Source organism: Eurosta solidaginis, chromosome 2 (genome assembly GCF_040869045.1).
Source record: "Eurosta solidaginis isolate ZX-2024a chromosome 2, ASM4086904v1, whole genome shotgun sequence".
NCBI lineage: Eukaryota > Metazoa > Arthropoda > Insecta > Diptera > Tephritidae > Eurosta > Eurosta solidaginis.
In genome coordinates, this window is record NC_090320.1 from 289,364,449 (window position 1) to 289,384,830 (window position 20,382).

At 34.6% G+C, this 20,382-nt stretch overlaps 2 protein-coding genes across 7 annotated transcripts in view; one reads left to right on the forward strand and one right to left on the reverse strand.

Annotated features, from left to right (window-relative positions):
- Positions 1–20,382, reverse strand: part of LOC137241140 (tropomyosin-1-like) — an 857,608-nt gene that overhangs the window by 535,534 nt on the left and 301,692 nt on the right. For all 5 annotated transcript variants that reach the window (XM_067768425.1, XM_067768430.1, XM_067768429.1 and 2 more), the window contains exon 5: positions 13,217–13,376. The gene's annotated coding sequence lies outside the window, so the exon portion shown is untranslated. The remainder of the gene's footprint in view (positions 1–13,216; positions 13,377–20,382) is intronic.
- Positions 13,391–20,382, forward strand: part of LOC137241145 (uncharacterized) — a 31,144-nt gene continuing 24,152 nt past the window's right edge. For both annotated transcript variants that reach the window (XM_067768437.1, XM_067768438.1), the window contains exon 1: positions 13,391–13,526. In XM_067768437.1, the coding sequence (XP_067624538.1) occupies positions 13,504–13,526 (23 nt within the window). In that variant the 5' untranslated portion in view covers positions 13,391–13,503. The remainder of the gene's footprint in view (positions 13,527–20,382) is intronic.

Genomic DNA, 20,382 nt, shown 5'->3' on the forward strand with positions numbered 1-20,382 from the left:
GCGCGCCTGTAAATATACCACACAATTTGGATAAAAAAACATGCTTTGTGGATTGCATTCCAAAAGAAATAGATATTTAGCATTGCATTCTCGAAAAAATTATATACGGCTTTGCATTTGCTACGTTATGGCAAATACGCAACCTTGATGCGTTGCAAATATGTGACATAAGTTATATATAGACCGATCTCTACGATTTTTTAGACAACATTGTAATATATGTAAGCATTGTTTGAAATTCGAAGCTTCTATCTGTTAAAATGGGGCAGAAATTACGAAAAGTGCCAAAAAGTACCCTTATATTCCCTACTTTAGGGAGTTCAGAATTTTGTGTATTTGAAGTTGGAAACGTTGCTACAGCAAATGAAAGCTACGGATCCTGTACAACTTTTTTTCGTTTAAAATTTTTGTTTGCATATTTTCTTTTGTTTTGATAGTTGTTAATTTGCTATTCAAAATTGAAAAAATAAAATACGGGTTTTTACGTTGCGTATTTGCCATGACGTAGCAAATGCATAGCCGTGTAATTTTTTGGCGTTTTGTATAAAACTACTACACTCCCCTATAGCATGCTTGAAACATTTTTATTTAAGTGATAAAACTTACTACCTTGAATTAAAAAATATTTTTGTTGGAAGTAAATCTGAAGTATTTCTTGAAAGCGATAACTTTACAAATGTACAGCGACTTGTGGTAAGAAAAATATTTTAGATTTTTATATTGAACTCTTAAAGCAAATGCAAAAACGCTGATTTTGAGATGTGATATGCAAGTTTTATGTACAACATAATAATACCGACAAGGTATTAACAGAAACCGAAGCTTCTATAATACCGTTAATAAATAACTTTTCGTACTTGAATAAATTGTTATTTTAAGCTTGATAAAGACGTTTTAGCTGTTTGCGAAAAAGTAAACTTTTATAGAATATAGAAATGGTATGAACGAAAAGTGTTTTGAAGAACTGCTTGGTTTTGTATATGATTTACTGAGTCTTCCACATAGTTCGGCGGACGCAGAGCGAAAATTTTTTGAATTGTCTCTTATTAAAACCAAATTACGCAATAAATTTGAGTTTACTTCAATCAACCACATAATGTTAGCCAAAGGACTTTGTACGCAAAACCCAGGTCCTCATTACGTTTGGTCGCTGAAAAGTTATACAATGAACGATATAAAACTGTTTTTATTATACGTTTTTTTCGACGTAGTCCAGAATATATTATAAACATATATGCTTTAAGGTTTTAAATAAATACACATACATATGTGTATAACACTGAAAAATATGCCCATATGTGATAAAATCTAATTTATTATCATCACCAATAATTATCATCAATTTTAATAGAAGCACTTTTTGTTTGTTTGTAACGTCGTGTTGTTTTGTACTTTTTAAGTAGTTGATTATTACATTGTTTGTATACCAATAAACGAAAACAAATTTTGGTCCCAAATGGAAACAGGCTGTGGCAGCCGTGGTTACTGCGCCAAATGCTCAGCGACAACTAAAGCCGTAGTTACCCACGAACGTACGTAGAAAAAACGTGTAAGCTGACACGACATAACTTATGAGTGTGCAATGTAAACGAAAACTCATCGACGTTCAACGCACGTACGTACGTAGCCCGGAACGTAGACCCCAAATGAATTTTGATTTTTTCCGTAAGGACGTGTCAGCTGATCGCTCTCTCACTAGACAGAGTTGCTTAGTAAACGTTTGTGCGCTAATTTTTGACCGTTTGCAGTTATTATACAAAAAGGGCTAAAGATTGTTTAAAATTTTGTTGAAATATCATAAAATTATTATATAAAATTGTAGGTTACAAATAAATGAAATAGAAATTCTTATTCAGTATTTGTTTCTGCCATTTTCACCATGAAAATTTGTAATTCCAAAAGTTGATGTTTGCATAAGCATGCATGCAAACTGGTCAATGGCAACTGTGCTTTCCTGTAAACAATACACACACAAATATGTTATGTACATGTACACAGACGCACACATTGATTCTTACGGGCTTGAGGGTTCGGTCAAACGTGTTTCGTACGACAAACGTCCGTACGTACGGCACACGTCGGTGGGTAATTGCCGCTTAACTGCCGCTTAAATCATTTGGTAAGCAAAGAGCGCAACCTGTCTGTGGGAAGAGCGTAAAGGCGGTGACACAATGACATTTTTCATATAGATGCGTTTAACACAAGCTTAAGCATTCCAATAACATCGCCACAATCAACCAAGATGTTGCGTTTGTAAATATGAAGGAACTTCAGACTTGGCAATTGAAGTTTATTACGCCTTGCCCATTCACATACAAAATTTCGCGAAGCACTGTAGTAAACATTTTCCCTATACAGCAAAAATACTTGCTAACATATTTTGTGTCGTATTCAATTGTTATATTGCAGTTTTTAATTGTCAAAAATATTAGAAAATTTACCAACCAGTGGGAAAAATAATTTCACTTGCAAAGTGTGCCAACACCCTTAGCCAAAGCAAATGTCAAATTCTTCTTCTTATGATTTGCTTGGAACAAAATTGGGGAGTTGGCTACTTTTCAATATCGGATGGCGCTAGTGTCGCTCATTCTACCATTCTCCATAAAAATACATGCAATATACTCATAATGCATAAGCTTTTGTTAAACTCATCTATAAGAAAAACTGCTTATGTGTCGGAGCTGTCACCTGTTTGTCTGATCAATTGATCTATGAAACTCCGATGTCTGCTTTAAATACTTGGGATTTAATCACAAGGCGGTTGAATGTATCAGTAACAAGTAAAGGTGTCTAAGTTCGGGTGTAACCGAACATTATATACTCAGCGTGAGCCTCAATTGTACATTTCATTTCAGATAAATTACTATTCTACATAACACGTGGCATCGCCCGTCTCCCCATTTCCTCTTACAATAAAACTTGATAAGTGAAATATCATTGATTCAAAACTATTTCTTGCTAAGTTATGGCTTATTATTCTAGTCTACGACTCTTTTAAACTAGTTTTATATCTAAGTTGCCGTGGTCTTTAACCGATCCCGTCCATTTTTACTAGAAATATTTTTTGCTATAAGGAAACTATGTGTACACAATTTCATTACGATATGTTAATATTTCTTCGAGTTATGGCTCCCGAGACATAGAAAATTGATTAGTCATAAAAGGGGCAGTGCCACACCCATTTTCAAACATTTTAGTGTTTTCCAATTTAATGTTATAATTATATTTAGAAAGTAAAATTCTATTGATACAAAGCTCTTTTTCACTAAGATATAGTTTATTATTTTCGTCTACGACCCTTTTAAAAATATTTTATATAAAAGTCGGCGTCGTCTTTAACCGATCGTCCATTTCTTCTAGAAATATTTCCTGCTATAGGGAAAATTTGTGTACCAAATTTTATCACCATCTGTGAATTTTTCTTCGAGTTATGGCTCTCGACACATAGAAAATTGATTAGTCATGAAAGGGGCGGCGCCACGTCCATTTTTTTAGTTTCAAGTTTTCCTATTTATTTTTACAAATACACTTGGGAAATGAAATACCATTGATGTAAAGCTCTTTTTTGCAAAGATATAGCTTATTTTATTCGTCCACGACCCTTTTAAAAATCTTTTATATAAAAGTGGGTGTGGTCCTTATCCGATTTCGTAAATTTTTCTTCAAAGCATTTCGTATGGTAAAGTCAACCTCTCTGCCGAATTTTGTTACGATAGGTTTAACGATTTTTGATTAATAATATTTGTAAAATTGATTTTATCACAAGTGGGCGGTGCTACGCCCATTTTAAAAGAGTTTTTAAAATTTTTATCAAGGGTCTCAATATCAGTCCACACGTAAAATTTCAGCATGCTAAATGGTAATCAGGTTTTTTGTGTTTTCCAAAATGTTATACATATAAAAAGTGGGTGTGGTTATCATCCGATTTCCCTCATTTTCAACATCAATCTATTCTGAGCCCAGATAAGCTCGTGTACCAAATTTTGTAAATATATATCAATATTTAGTCAAGTTATCGACGGAAGGACATGGCTCAATCAATTTTTTTTTCTATACTGATGATTTTTATATATGGAAGTCTATATGTATCTATCTCGATTCCTTTATACCTGTACAACCAACCGTTATTCAATCAAAGTTAATATACTCTGTGTGCAAAGCACTCTGTGTATAAAAAAGCATGTAGTAGATGTGGAGGCAATCACGATTTCAGAGATTGTGTATCAAATGTATATACATAATTGTGTAAACTGTTGTGAGCTAGTCCAGAAAAAATCGATAGAGACTGATGTACAGTGTACATTGTACACCATGCTGCGTTTAGCAAGGAATGCCCAGCATATAAATGATATATTCAAGTTAAAACCAAAACTAGAAAGTAGCAATCAAATAGTACCAATTCAATTTGTCTATATCTCAATATTAATAGTATTTTAGGGAACAAAGTAGAATTGGAAAGACTGACTGAAATTAACAATCCAGCTGTAATACTGTGTACTGTAACATGTACCACAAATTTAATGACGAATGGGGAGTTGAGCATACAAATTTATAACCTAGTCAGATGTGATTCACATAGTAGGCATACTGGTGATGTTTTGGTGTATGCGGATGAATCCATCGAATATAGCATTAAGTATAATAAAGTAATGGCTAAAAATATGTGGTGTATTCTTATGATATTGAAGCATTTTAATCCAAAATGGCAAATCGGTGTGGTTTATCACTCACCGAGCACAAGCGATACGGATTTCATAAACTACTTACGTACCGTCTTAGGTTGTACTAGTGAGCTGTCTGTTAATAACATTCTAGTAGGCGATTATAATATTAACTTAAATAATATGTCAACATATAGCATACAATTATTTGAACTTTTTAAATCATACTGTATGTATCAAACATTTGATTTTGATACTCGTATAACCGATGTTAAACAAAAATTGATTTACTTTTTTCGAATACTAAGGACATAGTGTGTGAAAAGTTAGATAATCACCAAATTTCCGATCATGAAATAATACAATTTAAGATAAAAATAAGCCCTAAATTTAGAATGAGGAGTCCTATAAAAATTACGTCATGGGAGTACTATAATATTGAATCACTTACAGATCAATTGCGTATATGTTATTTTAGCAATTTTGACAGAGTAAGTTTGGATAACAAAGTTTCTATCATTAATAACAGTATTATGAGTGTTATGAAAAATCTAACTTATGAAAAAGAACTTCAATTAAAATTAATAAATAAATGGTCTCACAATGAGTTAGCCCATATGAATAAATATAAATTTGAACTGTATAAAGCTGGGCAAATTTCAGGAGAATGGGATGAGTACAGAAACATAAAAACAAAATACAAACAGCCTGTCAAAATTAAAAAAATCAAACATATGGAAAATAAAATAAATAGTAATAGTTATTATAGTAAAATGATGAGGAAACATTTGAAGCAGGCAATAAGTATGGGAAAGAAAACTACATCTATCAAGAAAATAGTAATAAATGGTTTAGTTTATGATAATGAATGGAAATTTCCAACAATTTAAATTATGTAGATAGCATTCAAGACATTAGTAGTAATATAGAAGTATTTGATAGAGATGCTAACTAATGTTGTCTTTAAATTTGACCAAGTTAGCACGGATGACGTCGTAAAAATTGTCAGTAAGCTTAAAGCCAAAAGAGGTGGGAAAAATTGTTATCGGATGGTGTTGTGAAAGACGTAGTACCATATTTAGGTTTTTTCTATACTCAAATTATAAATGAAAATTTAAGCAGTGGCATATTTCCAACTATTTGGAAACCCTCGACTATACTCCCAATAGAAAGAGTTGCAAATACTTTTGAAGCAGAGGAGCTGAGACCAATAAATACTTTGGCTAAAAATTATTTAGTTCAGTATTTAGAAAATAATAAGATACTTATACCTCAACAGTCAGGATTTCGACAAAATAATTCTTGCGAAACAGCTTTAAACATGATTATAGCTGAATGGAAAGAAGAATTTAATAACAAAAAGTCGATCATTGCAGTTTTCATTGATCTCAAAAGAGCCTTTGAAACTATCGATCAGAAAATATTATTACGAAAATTATCAAGCATTTATTAAAGATATTGAGTTAGACTGGTTTGATAATTTCTTAACAAATCGTAAGCAAAAAAACAATAATTGGTTCAACATTATCGGACGAAGTTCAATTTAAGATTGGTTTAGCCCAAATTATAAATGAAAGTTTAAGCAGTGGCATATTTCCAACCAGAAAAACTACAAAGTGATTTAGATGCTCTCTATATTTGGCTGTTTGAGAACAGATTAAAAATTAATATTGAAAAATTAAATATATGGTAATCACAAGGAAGAATATAGCTCATTTTGAAACTATTAAAATAAATAATACTAAAATTGAAAAGGTGCATACGATTAAATATCTCGGCATTCAAATAGATTGCAAACTAAAATTTGATGGCCATGTTGATGTTGATTATATAGCAGGTAAAATAGCTAAAAAAAATTTATTTCATTCAAAGAACCTGTAGAAACTTGAGTAGTTATTATAAAGCAAAAGTTTATAGATCCATAATTGAGCCATAACTTCATATATTCTTCTACTATTTTCTTTATATTGAAATATTCGCAAATCGATAAACTACAAAAAATGCAGAATAACCCTTACACGTTTATAAGGAAACCAAGGTAGTAAAAATAACTTTTTTGGTTTGTATCTATTTATTTTGGTTTAGTTCAACATAAAATTTAAGAAAAAAATTAAAATTTTTATATTTATGTGTTTTTTCAAGGGGACCTATCTTAGGAATAACAATTGCAACACCACCAATTCCCCCAATCCAGTTTCAGGGCCGCTATTTTTTCTTCCAGTATACAAGTCAAACTGAAATAAATATCCCGTAGAAGTATCTGCCCTTCACCATATTTTGAATCCCCATGGGCTCATTCTTCACATGTCTCATTATATTGTGATCTTTGAACTTAACCATATGTTCGTCTATTGCCTGGGTCTAGGTATTGGTCATAGAGCTTTGAAAAGCATGATTGAAGTTCTTCAAAACGGGGCGTATTTTGAAAGCTCTATCATAATTTAGATTATTACCGCGGCTCTTTAGAATTGTCACTGAAATGTAAGTCTTTTCTTATTTCTTCGAAATGGCTTACAGTCATCACATTAGCAATGGAAGGAACTCCCATATCAATATCTGTAGACCAATAGTTCATTCCGAAGAAAGCTTTCGCCTCTTTATTACTCATAGTAAAAGATCGGCCGTTTTGTTCAGCATAACGTATTGATTCAAGAACTATAATCTTATCAACTAAGTTTTCGAAGTCAGCAACCTTATCGAAAATGTTTACAGGAGTCAATTCCTCATCAGAAGAGCGATTGCTATCAGCAATAAGAAACCTGCCGAAGTCGTATTCTTCTTCCTCCAGAAAATTGTGGGGAAAATACGCATTTTTTCGCCCATTAAAAGATGTGCCTGGTTTTGAGTTACATCTTGCTCAACAGGGGTTGGGTAAGGTTCAATTTCAACAGCAGTCCCTCGGTATCCAGATCTTGCGCTAAAAATGTTTGGTCCTCTTCATCAAGGAGCAAACCATCCTCGTCGTCGCTGTTATCAGCCATCAAGACTTCTATGAATTCTTCTTCCCGTAACGAGAATTCTCTGCGTTGATTTGAAGACATTTTCGGCACCAAAATATAAGAAAATAAAAGTGAAAACCTAAAATAGTTACAAAGCATAAAATATGAATAGTTGAAATCAAAAGTATTTAATAAAGTAATAATTTTACTTACCAGTGAGTATACATCAAGTAAAAAATGATCGAGATATATTGTTTAGATAGAATTAAACAGTTTTAAATACTGATGAATTGTTAAAGAGATCTCTGCTTCTTTATCCACGAGTATTTACACACATAACGGTTTATATCCATGTTGCCAGTGTTAAAGTTTAACAAGGATTAGTAGAGTTTAAACAAAATGAAGTTAGAAGGGTTTTGGGTTGCCAATATTGCTGAAAAGGGTGAAAATTTCTCGGGGACATATATGTCCCTTATGCGTGTAAGAGATAAAGCTATGCGCTTTATATTAGGTAAACGTTTTGATACCCCCATTATATATGCTACAAGTTTGAATTGGATGAGCGTAAAACAGCAAATTTTTTTAAACAGTATGAAGTTTATATACAACATAAAAACAGGAAATTTGCCTGATATCTAAAAACAAATATTAAATTTAACTACGAGAACAGAGAAAGTATTTTAAATTACCTAATTACAAAACGGAGTTTGAAAAAATAGTATTTTTTACAAATTTACGAATTACCTGCAAATGTTAGGAATTGTGATAATAACTTATTTAAAAAAAGATTATATGCTAACGCGAAATCAATGAATATAAAATAAATATTAGGATTCGGATGGATTTGTGTTACATGTTTCAAATTCAAATACAAATTGAAGGTCAAATTCATACGTAGTGCATATTGTTAATTAATGCAATAATATTTTTAAGTGTTGATCTAGGCTCCAAGAGTCGTAATAAATAAAATAAATAAATAAATAAACTTAGCCTTCCCTACTTGTTTTAAATTGTTTTTATTGAAGAACTTTTTTTTGATTTGAAACACAAATCCTTAACGTTTTAATTGGTATGTATTTCACAACAAGTTTTTAAATTTTCAATAAATAAAACAACTTTTTAGAATGAAATGAAATGAAACTTCAAACTGTTGTCTAACATGTAAGGAGGGCTAAGTTCGAGTGTGACCGAACATTACATACTCAGCTGCCAAATTACAGCTTGTAAGACTTTTAAATTACCTTCTTTTAAAAGTGGGCGGTGCCACGCCTATTGTCCAAAATTTTACTATTTTTCTATTCTGCGTCATAATCTAAAAGTAATTTAAAAGTTTCATCGCTTTGTCCGTCCTTTGGTAATGAATTATCGCACTTTTTCGGTTTTTCGAAATTTTCGATATCGAAAAAATGGGCGTGGTTACAGTCCCATTTCGTTCATTTTAAATGGCCATCTGAGATGAGTTCCCACGAACTTACACACCAAATTTCATTAAGATACCTCAAAATTTACTCAAGATATCGTGTTTACGGACAGACGGAAGGACGGACGGGTATGGCTAAATGAATTTCTTTTTTCGCCCAGATATATAAAAGTCTATATTTTCAGTCAAACACACAACAACAAATAAACACAAAACAACGCACCGAAACAACAAACCCACAAAGATGGTCAAACTACTAAAATACAAATGACAACTACAGATCAGAACGTAAGTCAACGCTGATGATGGCACAACTCCGAAACCGGTTTCTCTCGAAAACAAATTTGACAAGGGATGACGGAAAATCGTTCGTACATAACTATTATTTATGCCGTTGCGGGGAACCGTTATGCGAATAAAACTAATATACTCTGGGAGCTCTGAGTATAAAACGAGTCGCCGTGTGTAAATATGATAAGCAACTCCAAAAGAGAAGTTGCCCATAATTTGCATCCAATTTAATTATCGCTTTTAACGTTGTATGACAAGCCGTTTTTATTGATTTGACCAAATTAGCGGTCAAATTCGACCAAGTGAAAACCAAGCTATAGATTGTTATAACGTTGATTTAGTCATTTGCAAAGGATTTGAAGAGGTGAATTTTTCCGCAGGTTAAATGCCACTTTATTTATTTTCCAAGAAATATTTCTTTCTTTAATTTTTAAAAGGTGAAAAATATTTTAAAAACAGTTTTTTTTTTTGTTGTTCAAATAAATGGGTGATTAATTTGAAACCTCATAACTGAAACCTTAATTAATGTGCTTTGTTTGCTTTGTTTAAACAAATGGCAAAATCTAGAAAAATAATACCTTAAAAATAACAAAATATTTCCCAATCAACGCATTGCAAAAAAGTTTTAAGGTCAGTGACTAAAGTTGAAAGGGTTTCGGAACATTCTTTAATTTTGTTGTATCCTTCGACTGACCCCTTTCATTTTTATAACTAAATCCTTTACTGTACGAATGAATTAGGTATATTAACTTAACAAATGTAAGTCCTAGATACTAAGGCATTGAGAACCGGGAAATCTCATCCCTTCACAGCCGTCTTTACGAGTAGATGTTACACAATTTAATAATACATACCCAAATAGATCTTTAAAAATGACCGATAAGGAACTGCATTATCGTTTTTAATTATTAAACGGTTTTTTAGCTCGACTTGACGGACGGACGGCCGGCCGGCACACATTTTGGAATTAAAATTTAAGTAACTTCCCGATAAGCTACAAGCTTCAAACTTGGAATATAGTTCAGAACCCGATGACAGTTCAGTAACAAGAAAAGACCGATATGTGGCGCATGGATCGAAATACTTAAAAAAATCGTCTTTGTGATCCGATTTGGATCATACATGAATAGAAAGCGACCTATGAAAAAAAATTGCCGCTAGGTGGCACAAGGATTGAGATATCCAAAAAAGTCGTATTTGTGGTCCCAATTGGCACATATTTGGAACAAATATTACATACAGCCCTTTAGAAGTGACATCAAAATACTTTGGATTTCGAGGAGGGACAAGCGTACGTGGCGCAGAGTCGAGTAAAGTCTTTGGAAGGATTATGTATTGAGCACCTAGATTGTAACAAATTGTCAGGTAAGAGTCGTTGTAATAATGAGTCACTAAATGAGCTAAATAGAATGAGAAATAATAGGCAATTAAATAAAGACAAAAAATTTGAAAATAAAATAATAAAAAAAATTTTTTAGTTAAACGGTTTTATTGAAAACAATACTTACATGAAGTAATAACAATACTAAAAGCTATAAAATAATTCGGTAGGTCCTAGGTATTAGTCATCACACTCCTGATCAATCTAGGGCGTTGACCAAACAATTAAATGAAAGCGTTGAACGCGTCAAATTTCTATTGATGGTCATAAGTAAGACTAACTGAATTAGGTTATGCTGCCTCACATTTTTAGAAATTTCACGGGCCAAATGCCCTAGATTGATGAGGAGTGTGATGACTAGTACCTAGGACCTACCTAATTATTCTCTAGCTTTTAGTATTGTTATTACATCATGTAAGTATAGTTTTCAATAAAACCATTTAACTTAGAAAATTTGTTTAATTATTTCATTTTTGTGTTGTTTGTGCACCAAGGAGATTTAATTTATCTATATATTTCATCTATCCGAAATGACTCTCCGATTCTGATAAAATTTGCAATGTCGCTTCATGGCAAACCTTTCCGTTCCCGGAAAGGGGACCCGGGAACGATATATTCGAACTAATACAATTCGCTGTTCGATTTGCCTGAAATAAGGTATTGTGGTAGCCCTTTACCTGGATTAGTATTTACGAAACTTTTTTCCGGGAATCGGACCAGGGACCGACTGGGTCCAGGAGAGGGACTGGGACTCGGACTGGAACTCTAAGTGGAACTACGACTGGGAATAAGGGATGGAGGGAGAAAGAGATGGAGTTAGACAAAGATAAATCGGAAAAGACGGAGAGGGAGAAAGAGATGCATAGAAAGAGAAAGGCAGAGGTGGGAGTGAATAAAAGGACAAGAAAAAGGGGGGTAGATAGATCAAAGTTAGGGCAGGACAAGGTCTGCCGCGTCTGCTTATATTTATAGATAAAAGAGATGGAAATTTGTTTTTTCACTTTTAGAATTTTTTATGTTCTGCTTGCTTGGCTCATTTTCAATACATGCAAAAAAGTGTACGAATAAGATAAATTAAACCATACGTGTCTCTTAAAGGTAAATAATTTATTATTGAAGCTTATAATTGCGTTTTCAAAGCACTTTAAGGAAACCAGAGTAGCATTGTGTGTTATTGAATCATAAAAATCAATAAGTTTTAGAACAAAAATGAATACCCAGCAGAAAAAACGAACGGTGCTGAACGGGTACATATCGGATGAAGAACGGGACATTTAGTGCTCACACTTGTATCAATAGCGCTTAGGTTCGAGCTAGGTATATATATAATCTAATTGGTTCAGTCCTAGGTGGTTCTGAAATAGTCGCAAACTTTGCATTAATTAATTTAAATCCATATTGTTCTGACTTCAGCGCTGTTGATACAAGTGCGGCTACCCACTCTCCCGATATGCATCCGATTATCAGCAGTTCGGAGGTAGTCATTAAGGGCCGTTTTACTATCTACAGTTAAGCTAGATTTCATCCGCCGGATAGCTACTAGACTGACATTTATGTTTTCACAATGGTGACTAGCCAAAGGTTAAATCGATAAATTTGACAATTTTGTAGAACAAACCATCTTTTGTGAATACACGAAAATTGGCCAAACAGCTTACTTGTTTTGCACTGTGTTAGGAAATGCACATAACAGAGACGCTAGTAAGTAAAATGGAAATTTCCTTATCTTAGAAAAAAGTGACGAACTAAACCTATTGCGAAACTGTTGCTCTGCTTGATTGTCTCTCATTATTTCTGTAGGGTATATACAATGTTACCCGAACTTAGTCTACTTACTGTTTTTCTTTCTATACCTCTCATGAACATGAAATGGTATATTAACTTTGGTCCGATGTTTGTAACGTTGCGAAATATAGAAGATAGACTCACCATTAAATATACCGAATTGATCAGGACGACGAACTGAGTTGATATAGCCATGTCCGTCTGTCCGTCCGTCCATCTGTCTGTTTGGACGCAAACTAGTCCCTCAAATTTTGAGATATCTCAATGAAATTTGGCACAAGGATGCATTTTTGTACTATATTAGACACTTGTCGGATCCGGTAGGGTTGGACCACTATATCATATATCTCCCATACAACCGACTGTTCAGATAAGACGATTTTGGTCATTCCTGCCGCAATTTAGAAATTATAAACATGAAACTCGGTGATATATATTCTAATATATCATAGAAGATCTTCTGAAAAAATCACTTTGATCGGAGCTATATATAGTATATATCCCATACAACCGATCGTTCAGATAGAAAGATTTTTAGCCATTTCTTCCTTAATTTCCAATATAAAAACGTTAAACTTGGTCATATTTATTCTAATATATCATAGAAGATTTCATGAAAAAATAATTTCGTTCCCATACAACCGATCGTTCAGATAAGATGGTTTTTTGCCATTTTTTATTTTATATTTATCTTAAAAATCGTTTAGGTATGTACATCTGTTCACTATTTATTTCTTACCTTATACATCCGATTATTTGGAAATTACGAACCGGATAAGGTTGTTGTTCAGCCCCATTCATGAAGGGTATGAAGTCTTCGGCACAGCCGAAGACAGTGCCGTCCTTACTTGTTTTATTTGGAATCGTATAATGTGTTTTGTGTGCGTGTGGAATTTTCGCTAAAAAAATCGACATAAAGTTCAAGTATAAAAGGTGTGAAAAATTTTAATATCACATTGTCAGTTTTAGTGTCGAAGACGTAAGTGATATTTGATCCTTGTGATTTTCAAGATAATACTAAGAGGAATGCTGGAACAACAGTTTGTTATGTAAGTAACTAAATTTAATGTTATTTTTTTTCGAAAAAAAAAAATTGTATTGTAAATTAAAAGATATTTTAAGATTCAAATCGATATATTAGTAAAGGACATACTGCTATATGTCATTTTGGTTTAAATTTAGAGAAATATACACATCCTTTTTTTTTAATTATTCCTGTATTTAAATCAGATCTAGAAACAGCTAGTGGACAGGTCAGCGAAAGCTTTACCAAAAGGACGGGGTTATTTTGTAAGAAAGGTCCTGTTTTTAAATAGGGTTCTTCAGTTTTCTTTAAACAAACGCTATGGTAACACTATGGACTCATTAAGCCAATCCATTTCTTCGCGGACCAGCCAGTTCAACCTAACATAATCTAATTGAGCGCGATTTATAATTTGCGGTACTTACTAATAAGCTACTGGCTACATTAAATGCGCTCACACTCAAACTAGTAGCGTTTTCTTTTCTGGCTAAAGTGTTACGCTTTTTGTACGCCACGCAAGGGTTGTTGTTCTATTCTAAAAAACTGGCAACGATTTTACGGAGTACTTCGTTCTTTTGTGAAAATTGTTGCCTGCTCGCAACGCAAAAGCGTTACACTTTCACCCTGTATAAAATGGCGGTGTGGCAATGGAACTCTATGAAACCCTCAATTCGCTCTTAAGTTCCACACATACTCTATTAATATGAGTGAATATGGTGAGTTGAAATGTTTTTTGTATCCATATATATAAAAATCAAATTCCAAAACGTGGACCCGGGCATCCCATGGATGTGTTTATACAATATGGATATCAAATGAAAGTGCTTAATACGGGGTAGTTTTCATACCTATTGGTGACTATGGTCTCGAGATATATGCCAAAACGTGGACCAGGATACGCCTAGAAGGTGTGTGTAATATGGACAGCAACTGAAAGCTGTTGATGTGTGCTTTAGTACAGAGTAATTTTTATATCGCTGGGTGACTAGGGTCTTGAGATATAGGCCAAAACGTGGACCCGGATACCCCTACAATGTGTGTGTGATATGGGTATAAAATGAAAGGTGTTAATGAGTATTTTAAAAGGGAGTGGGCCTTAGTTCTATGGGTGGACGCCTCTTTTAGATATCGTCATAAAGGTGGACCAGGGGTGACTCTAGAATTTGTTTGTACGATATGTGTATCAAATTAGAGGGTTTTAAAAGGGAGTGGAGCATAGTTCTATAGGTGGACGCCATTTAGGGATATCGTCATAAAGGTGGACCAGGGGTGACTCTAGAATTTGTTTGTACGATATGGGTATCAAATTAAAGGTTTTATTGAGGGTTTTAAAAGGGAGTGGTGGTAGTTGTATATGTGAGAGCGTTTTCGAGATATCGACCAAAATGTGGACCAGGGTGACCCAGAACATCGTCGGTCGGGTACCGCTAATTTATTTATATATGTAATACCACGAACAGTATTCCTGCCATAACTCCAATGGCTTTTGATTTCGCTCTGCAGAATTGTTTCATTTTCTTTTACTTAATGTGGTAGGTGTCACACCCATTTTACACAGTTTTTTTCTAAAGTTATATTTTGCGTCAATAAATCAATCCAATTACCATGTTTCATCCCTTTTTTCGTATTTGGTATAGAATTATGGCATTTTTTTAACTTTGCGCAATTTTCGAAATCGAAAAAGTGGCCGTGATCTTAGTCGAATTTCGGCCATTTTCTACACCAGTACAAAGTGAGTTCAGATAAGTACGTGAACTGAGTTTAGTAAGGATATATCGATTTTTGCTCAAGTTATTATTTTAACGGCCGAGCGGAAGGACACACGGTCGACTGTGTATAAAAACTGGGCGTGGCTTCAACCGATTCCACCCTTTTTCACAGAAAACAGTTATCGGCCTATAGTCTAAGCCCCTACCAAATTTCACAAGGATTGGTCAATTTTTGTTCGACTTGTGGCATTAAAAGTATCCTAGACAAATTAAATGAAAAAGGGCGGAGCCACGCCCATTTTGAAATTTTCTTTTATTTTTGTATTTTGTTGCACTATATAATTACTGGAGTGGAATGTTGACATAATTTACTTATATACTGTAAAGATATTAAATTTTTTGTTAAAATTTGACTTAAAAAAAAAATTTTTTTAAGTGGGCGTGGTCGTTCTCCGATTTTAATGATTTTTATTAAGCATACATATAGTAATAGGAGTAACGTTGCTGCCAAATTTCATCATGATATCTTCAACGACTGCCAAATTACAGCTGGCAAAACTTTTAAATTACCCTCTTTTAAAAGTGGCCGGTACCACGCCCGTTATCCAAAATTTTACTAATTTTCTATTCTGCGTCATAAGTCCAACTCACCTACCAAGTTTCATCGCTTTATCCGTCTTTGGTAATGAATTATCGCACTTTTTGTGTTTTTCGAAATTTTCGATATCGAAAAAATGGGCGTGGTTATAGTCCGATTTCGTTCGTTTTAAATGGCGATCTGAGATGAGTGCCCAGGAACATACATACCAAATTTCATCAAGATACCTCAAAATTTACTCAAGTTATCGTGTTAACGGACGGACGGACGGACAGACATGGCCCAATCAAATTTTTTTTCGGAGACTGATGATTTTGATATATGGAAGTCTATATATATTTCAATTCCTTTATATATGTACAACCAACCGTTATCCAATCAAGGTTATTATACTCTGTGAGCTGTGCTCAACTGAGTATAAAAATGGAGGGAGGTATAGAGGAAAGACGCGTTTTACCCTTTGTATCAGTAAAACGAAAAAAAATTAATTTCCGTCAAAGATATTGTGCGTTAAACCGTTGACAATCACACATTTTGGGTTCGGTGGAAATGTAGTTTTAGCCCTTAATTAAACAAATGTTGAAAGTAAAAATAATTTTTTGTTTGTTTAGTAAATCAAATAGCCTGTTAGATCAAAATGACTACAAAGTGGCAATTAAATTGACTATTCAGTGAAAACGGAAACTGCCCAAAACTATAGAAAATATGGCATTAAAACTTTATTTTGCCAACACCAATTCAATGGCAATTTTCGTTTGCCAACTGACGTCACATCATTTTAAAATTCCACAGCATTTGAAACAAAGGGAAACAGGGAAACAAATGGAAATTGTGAAACGGGTTTGTAAATAAATGATCAGAAAATTTTAGATTGAGGTTTCATCACACGTTGTTTTAGCGACTTTCATTCAATTATGGAACATAATGGAAAATCTGACCATTAATAACTAGCGAATCAGTTTTGGGGAGTTTTGATGTCAGTCATTTTGATCTAATTAAATCCAAGAAGTAACTTATGAATATGAATACAATTTGCAGCGTGGACACAATATTGAACAAAAAAAAAAAAATGAATACTTGGCGCGATTTACGGAGTGTTTGCCAAACTTAAGATTGGTTTTCCTTAGGTCAAAAGGACTGATATGAAAAACTTCGTCAAGCTGACCCGTGGGGCCAAAAGCGATACCATTAGGTCACATTACAGACACGAAATCGATAAATCAGTGCGCAGCCAAAACCTACGCTAAAATCTTGTATTCATTTATTTCACAACCCATTCCATTATTTCTCGTTTCACACGCTTTAGCATTATTTATTGATGGGAGGACTTTGGGCAAACGATAATAAATTGGCAACATATTAGCAAAGGCAATTTGAATGTCGAATATGCCATACCGTTGGGCAATAGCTTCAAGCCATAGAAAAAGCAATATCAAAAGCTTTTGAAAAAAGTTTTATTTAATTAGAAAAAACAATTTTTTTATTTTTTATTTGACTGTTGAAACACTTAATTCAGAATCAACAACTCATGCGAAGTTGGTTCAACAGCTAATTTTGATGGATGAAAATCTAAAACTATATCGGTTGCATGGACGTGTAACTCGGTTGCTTTTACCAGCTTTTTCTTGAAGAAAACTTCTTTGATCAGTGCTGCCGTTGCCACACAAATTTATAATTTTCATACGTTTTCATCTAAATTTTGTATTCGGTGACTTGAGTCCTTTTTTCCTAAAGAGCTGTCAATTTTGAGACTTATTTTTTCTTTTAAATACTATTTTTCGAAAAATATTAGTAATTTAAAATGTTTAACATTCTAATAAAAAAAATACGCAAACGGTTGTCAATGCCAGGTCGAATTTCAGTAATATTTGAAAAATCCTAAACTCACCTCTGGTACTATTTGGATCAAGGTTTATTAAAATAAAAAATTAAAATAAGTGGTTTATTGTTTGACTTTTAAACTTTAACTTTCTTTTTGTTTCTATATCATTTTTTTTTTTTTTTTTTTTAAATAACTTAAGAAGTTAATACTAGGTTTAAATTTTTCTTTCTTGCAACGTTGAGGTGTGATATATTAAAAATAATTAGATATTTAAAACTGATAAAAAGACCAGTTCGAAAATCAGCAAAAATTAACGATTTTCCATGAAATGCTTGAATAAATTTAAATGGTGGCTCGCTTCAAGCGTGGGGAGGATCAGATACGAACGAGAGAGGCGTATCTCTATTTTGTTACATCCTGCAAACCAACAGATAGCCAACAGGGGAAATGTCCCTACATACATTGGTCCCACATCCAGCAATGTTTTGGATATTATACTGAGCTCCGAACGTGATATATCAAGGTATGATTGGATTGTTCTTGATAGACCATCCTTCTCCGACCATGCGTATATTAGCTTCAGCATCCCCCTAAAGAGGGTAGAGAAGTGAGGAAACTTTAGAAGCCCTAGGTCAACAAACTGGACTAATTTTCAGAAACAGGTAGAAACGAAACTGGGACAACCAAAAGAGGTTGCCAATGTGCAAGCACTGGAGGAGTCTAATGAATTCCTAACTAGGACGCTTATGACTGCGTATAACAAAGCTTGCCATCTAAGAAGATTCAGAGGGAAAGCAAAGCCGCTATGGTGAAGCAATGAGCTGAGTCTTCTAAGAATACAGGTAAAAGAAATGTTTAAGCTAGCAAAGACCGCGCAAAGCGAAGCGTGTCGGGACGAATACAGGGATATATCTGAGGATCTACTGAGGATCTACAAGCGTGAAATTTCCAGGGCGAAGAGAACCTCATGGAAATGTTTCTTTACGGACATAGAGTGCTCCAGCGAAACAGCACGGTTGAGAAAAGTCCTAGCAAAGGGAAATATGGTCCAGGGACTAATAAAGAAAGAGAACGGGGTATGGTCACGTAATAGTGAGGAATCCCTTGAGGTGCTTCTCGATACACATTTCCCATTGGGAGATGGTTTAGAAGAGCCAGCAGACATCACCCACACTTCCATCACGGAGCGGGTAGTGCCGGGCTTGGTCACCGATACCAAGATCGAGTGGGCAGTGAAGACGTTTTCTAAACTTAAATCGCTGGGCCCATATGGTATATTCCCGGCCATGTTACAAGTCTCAAGTAGGGCGGTCGTGGAATGGCTTAAAATAATATTCGATGGGTGCATAAGACTGAATCATGTACCTCACTCTTGGAGAACTGCTCGTGTAGCTTTCCTACCAAAGGCCGGAAAATCGGTCATGTGTATGCCAAAGATTATAGACCCATTAGCTTAACATCATTTCTGCTCAAAACTTTTGAGAGGCTGATAGATGTGTACATAAAGTCCAACGTGGATGAAAAGCTGCTCTCCACAACACAACATGCGTACACCAAACGCAAGTCGGTAGACACCGTATTGCATAGGGTGGTAATAAGCGTAGAGAAAGCCCTGGAATGTAAGGAATATGCTCTAGGAGTCTTCTTAGACATTGCCGGGACTTTCAATAATGTCTCTAAATGGGCGATTATGGATGGTGTTAATTACATTAAAGTATATCAAGCCTTAACCAGATGGATCGGCTGCATGTTAAATTCCAGGAAGATTACATCACAATGGGGATTGCACGAGGCCACGAAATCAGTGGACAGGGACACGCCGCAGGGAAGATTGGTCATCAACCAAATGCTCAGGCGATTCGATGAGGGACACGTAAAACTTACGGCTTACGCGGATGACGTTGCAATTTTCAATTGCAATAAGTGGAAAGTGCCTTCCAACGATTAGCTCTTTCAATGATCGGGCGCTTCGGCAGATACATACCTGGGCATCAAATGTCGGTTTGAAAGTCAACGCGGATAAGATGGATATGGTCTTGTTTACAAAGAGGTACAAGGTCCCAAATTGGATCAGGCCTAAGTTAGGAGGGGTGACCCTACCTTGCACAAATTATCTAGGAATCATCCTAGAGAGTAAGCTGTCATGGAAGCTCAACGGGGAGGAGAGTGTGAAGAAGGCCTCAACGGCACTTTATGCATGTAAAAGAATACTACGGTGTACGTGGGGCTTATCGCCCTCTCATTCTCATTGGGTTTTTACAGCGATTGTAAGCCCTATTCTATACTATGGAGTTCTTGTTTGGTAGAAAGCCACACAAAAAGCAACCTACCTCAAAAAATTAGAGGGAGTATGCAGATTATCAATGCTTAGCATTACGGGAGCCCTGGAAGCAACCCTGACAGCTGCACTGTATGCCATTCTGCACATTCCACCTGTGGAACTGGTAGCAAAGAACATAGCGTTAAAAACTGCAACCAGGCTCGGTGCCTCGGGGCAGCTTGAGCGCCGACCATACGGCCATAGTAGTATAGCGTCATCAATCACAAGACGAACAGACTACCTGATTCCCTATCTGTTATATCTTTATTTTAAAATAAACAGTAGGGAAATCCCCATATGTGCAGGAAAACTGCATTATTACACACTCAAGGTCATTGCTGTTAGCCTTTGTATCGTTTTTGCTTCTTTTAAACGAAAATTAGTTCAGAATAGAAACATATGCATATTGGGTATTCCATGCCATTTCGACCA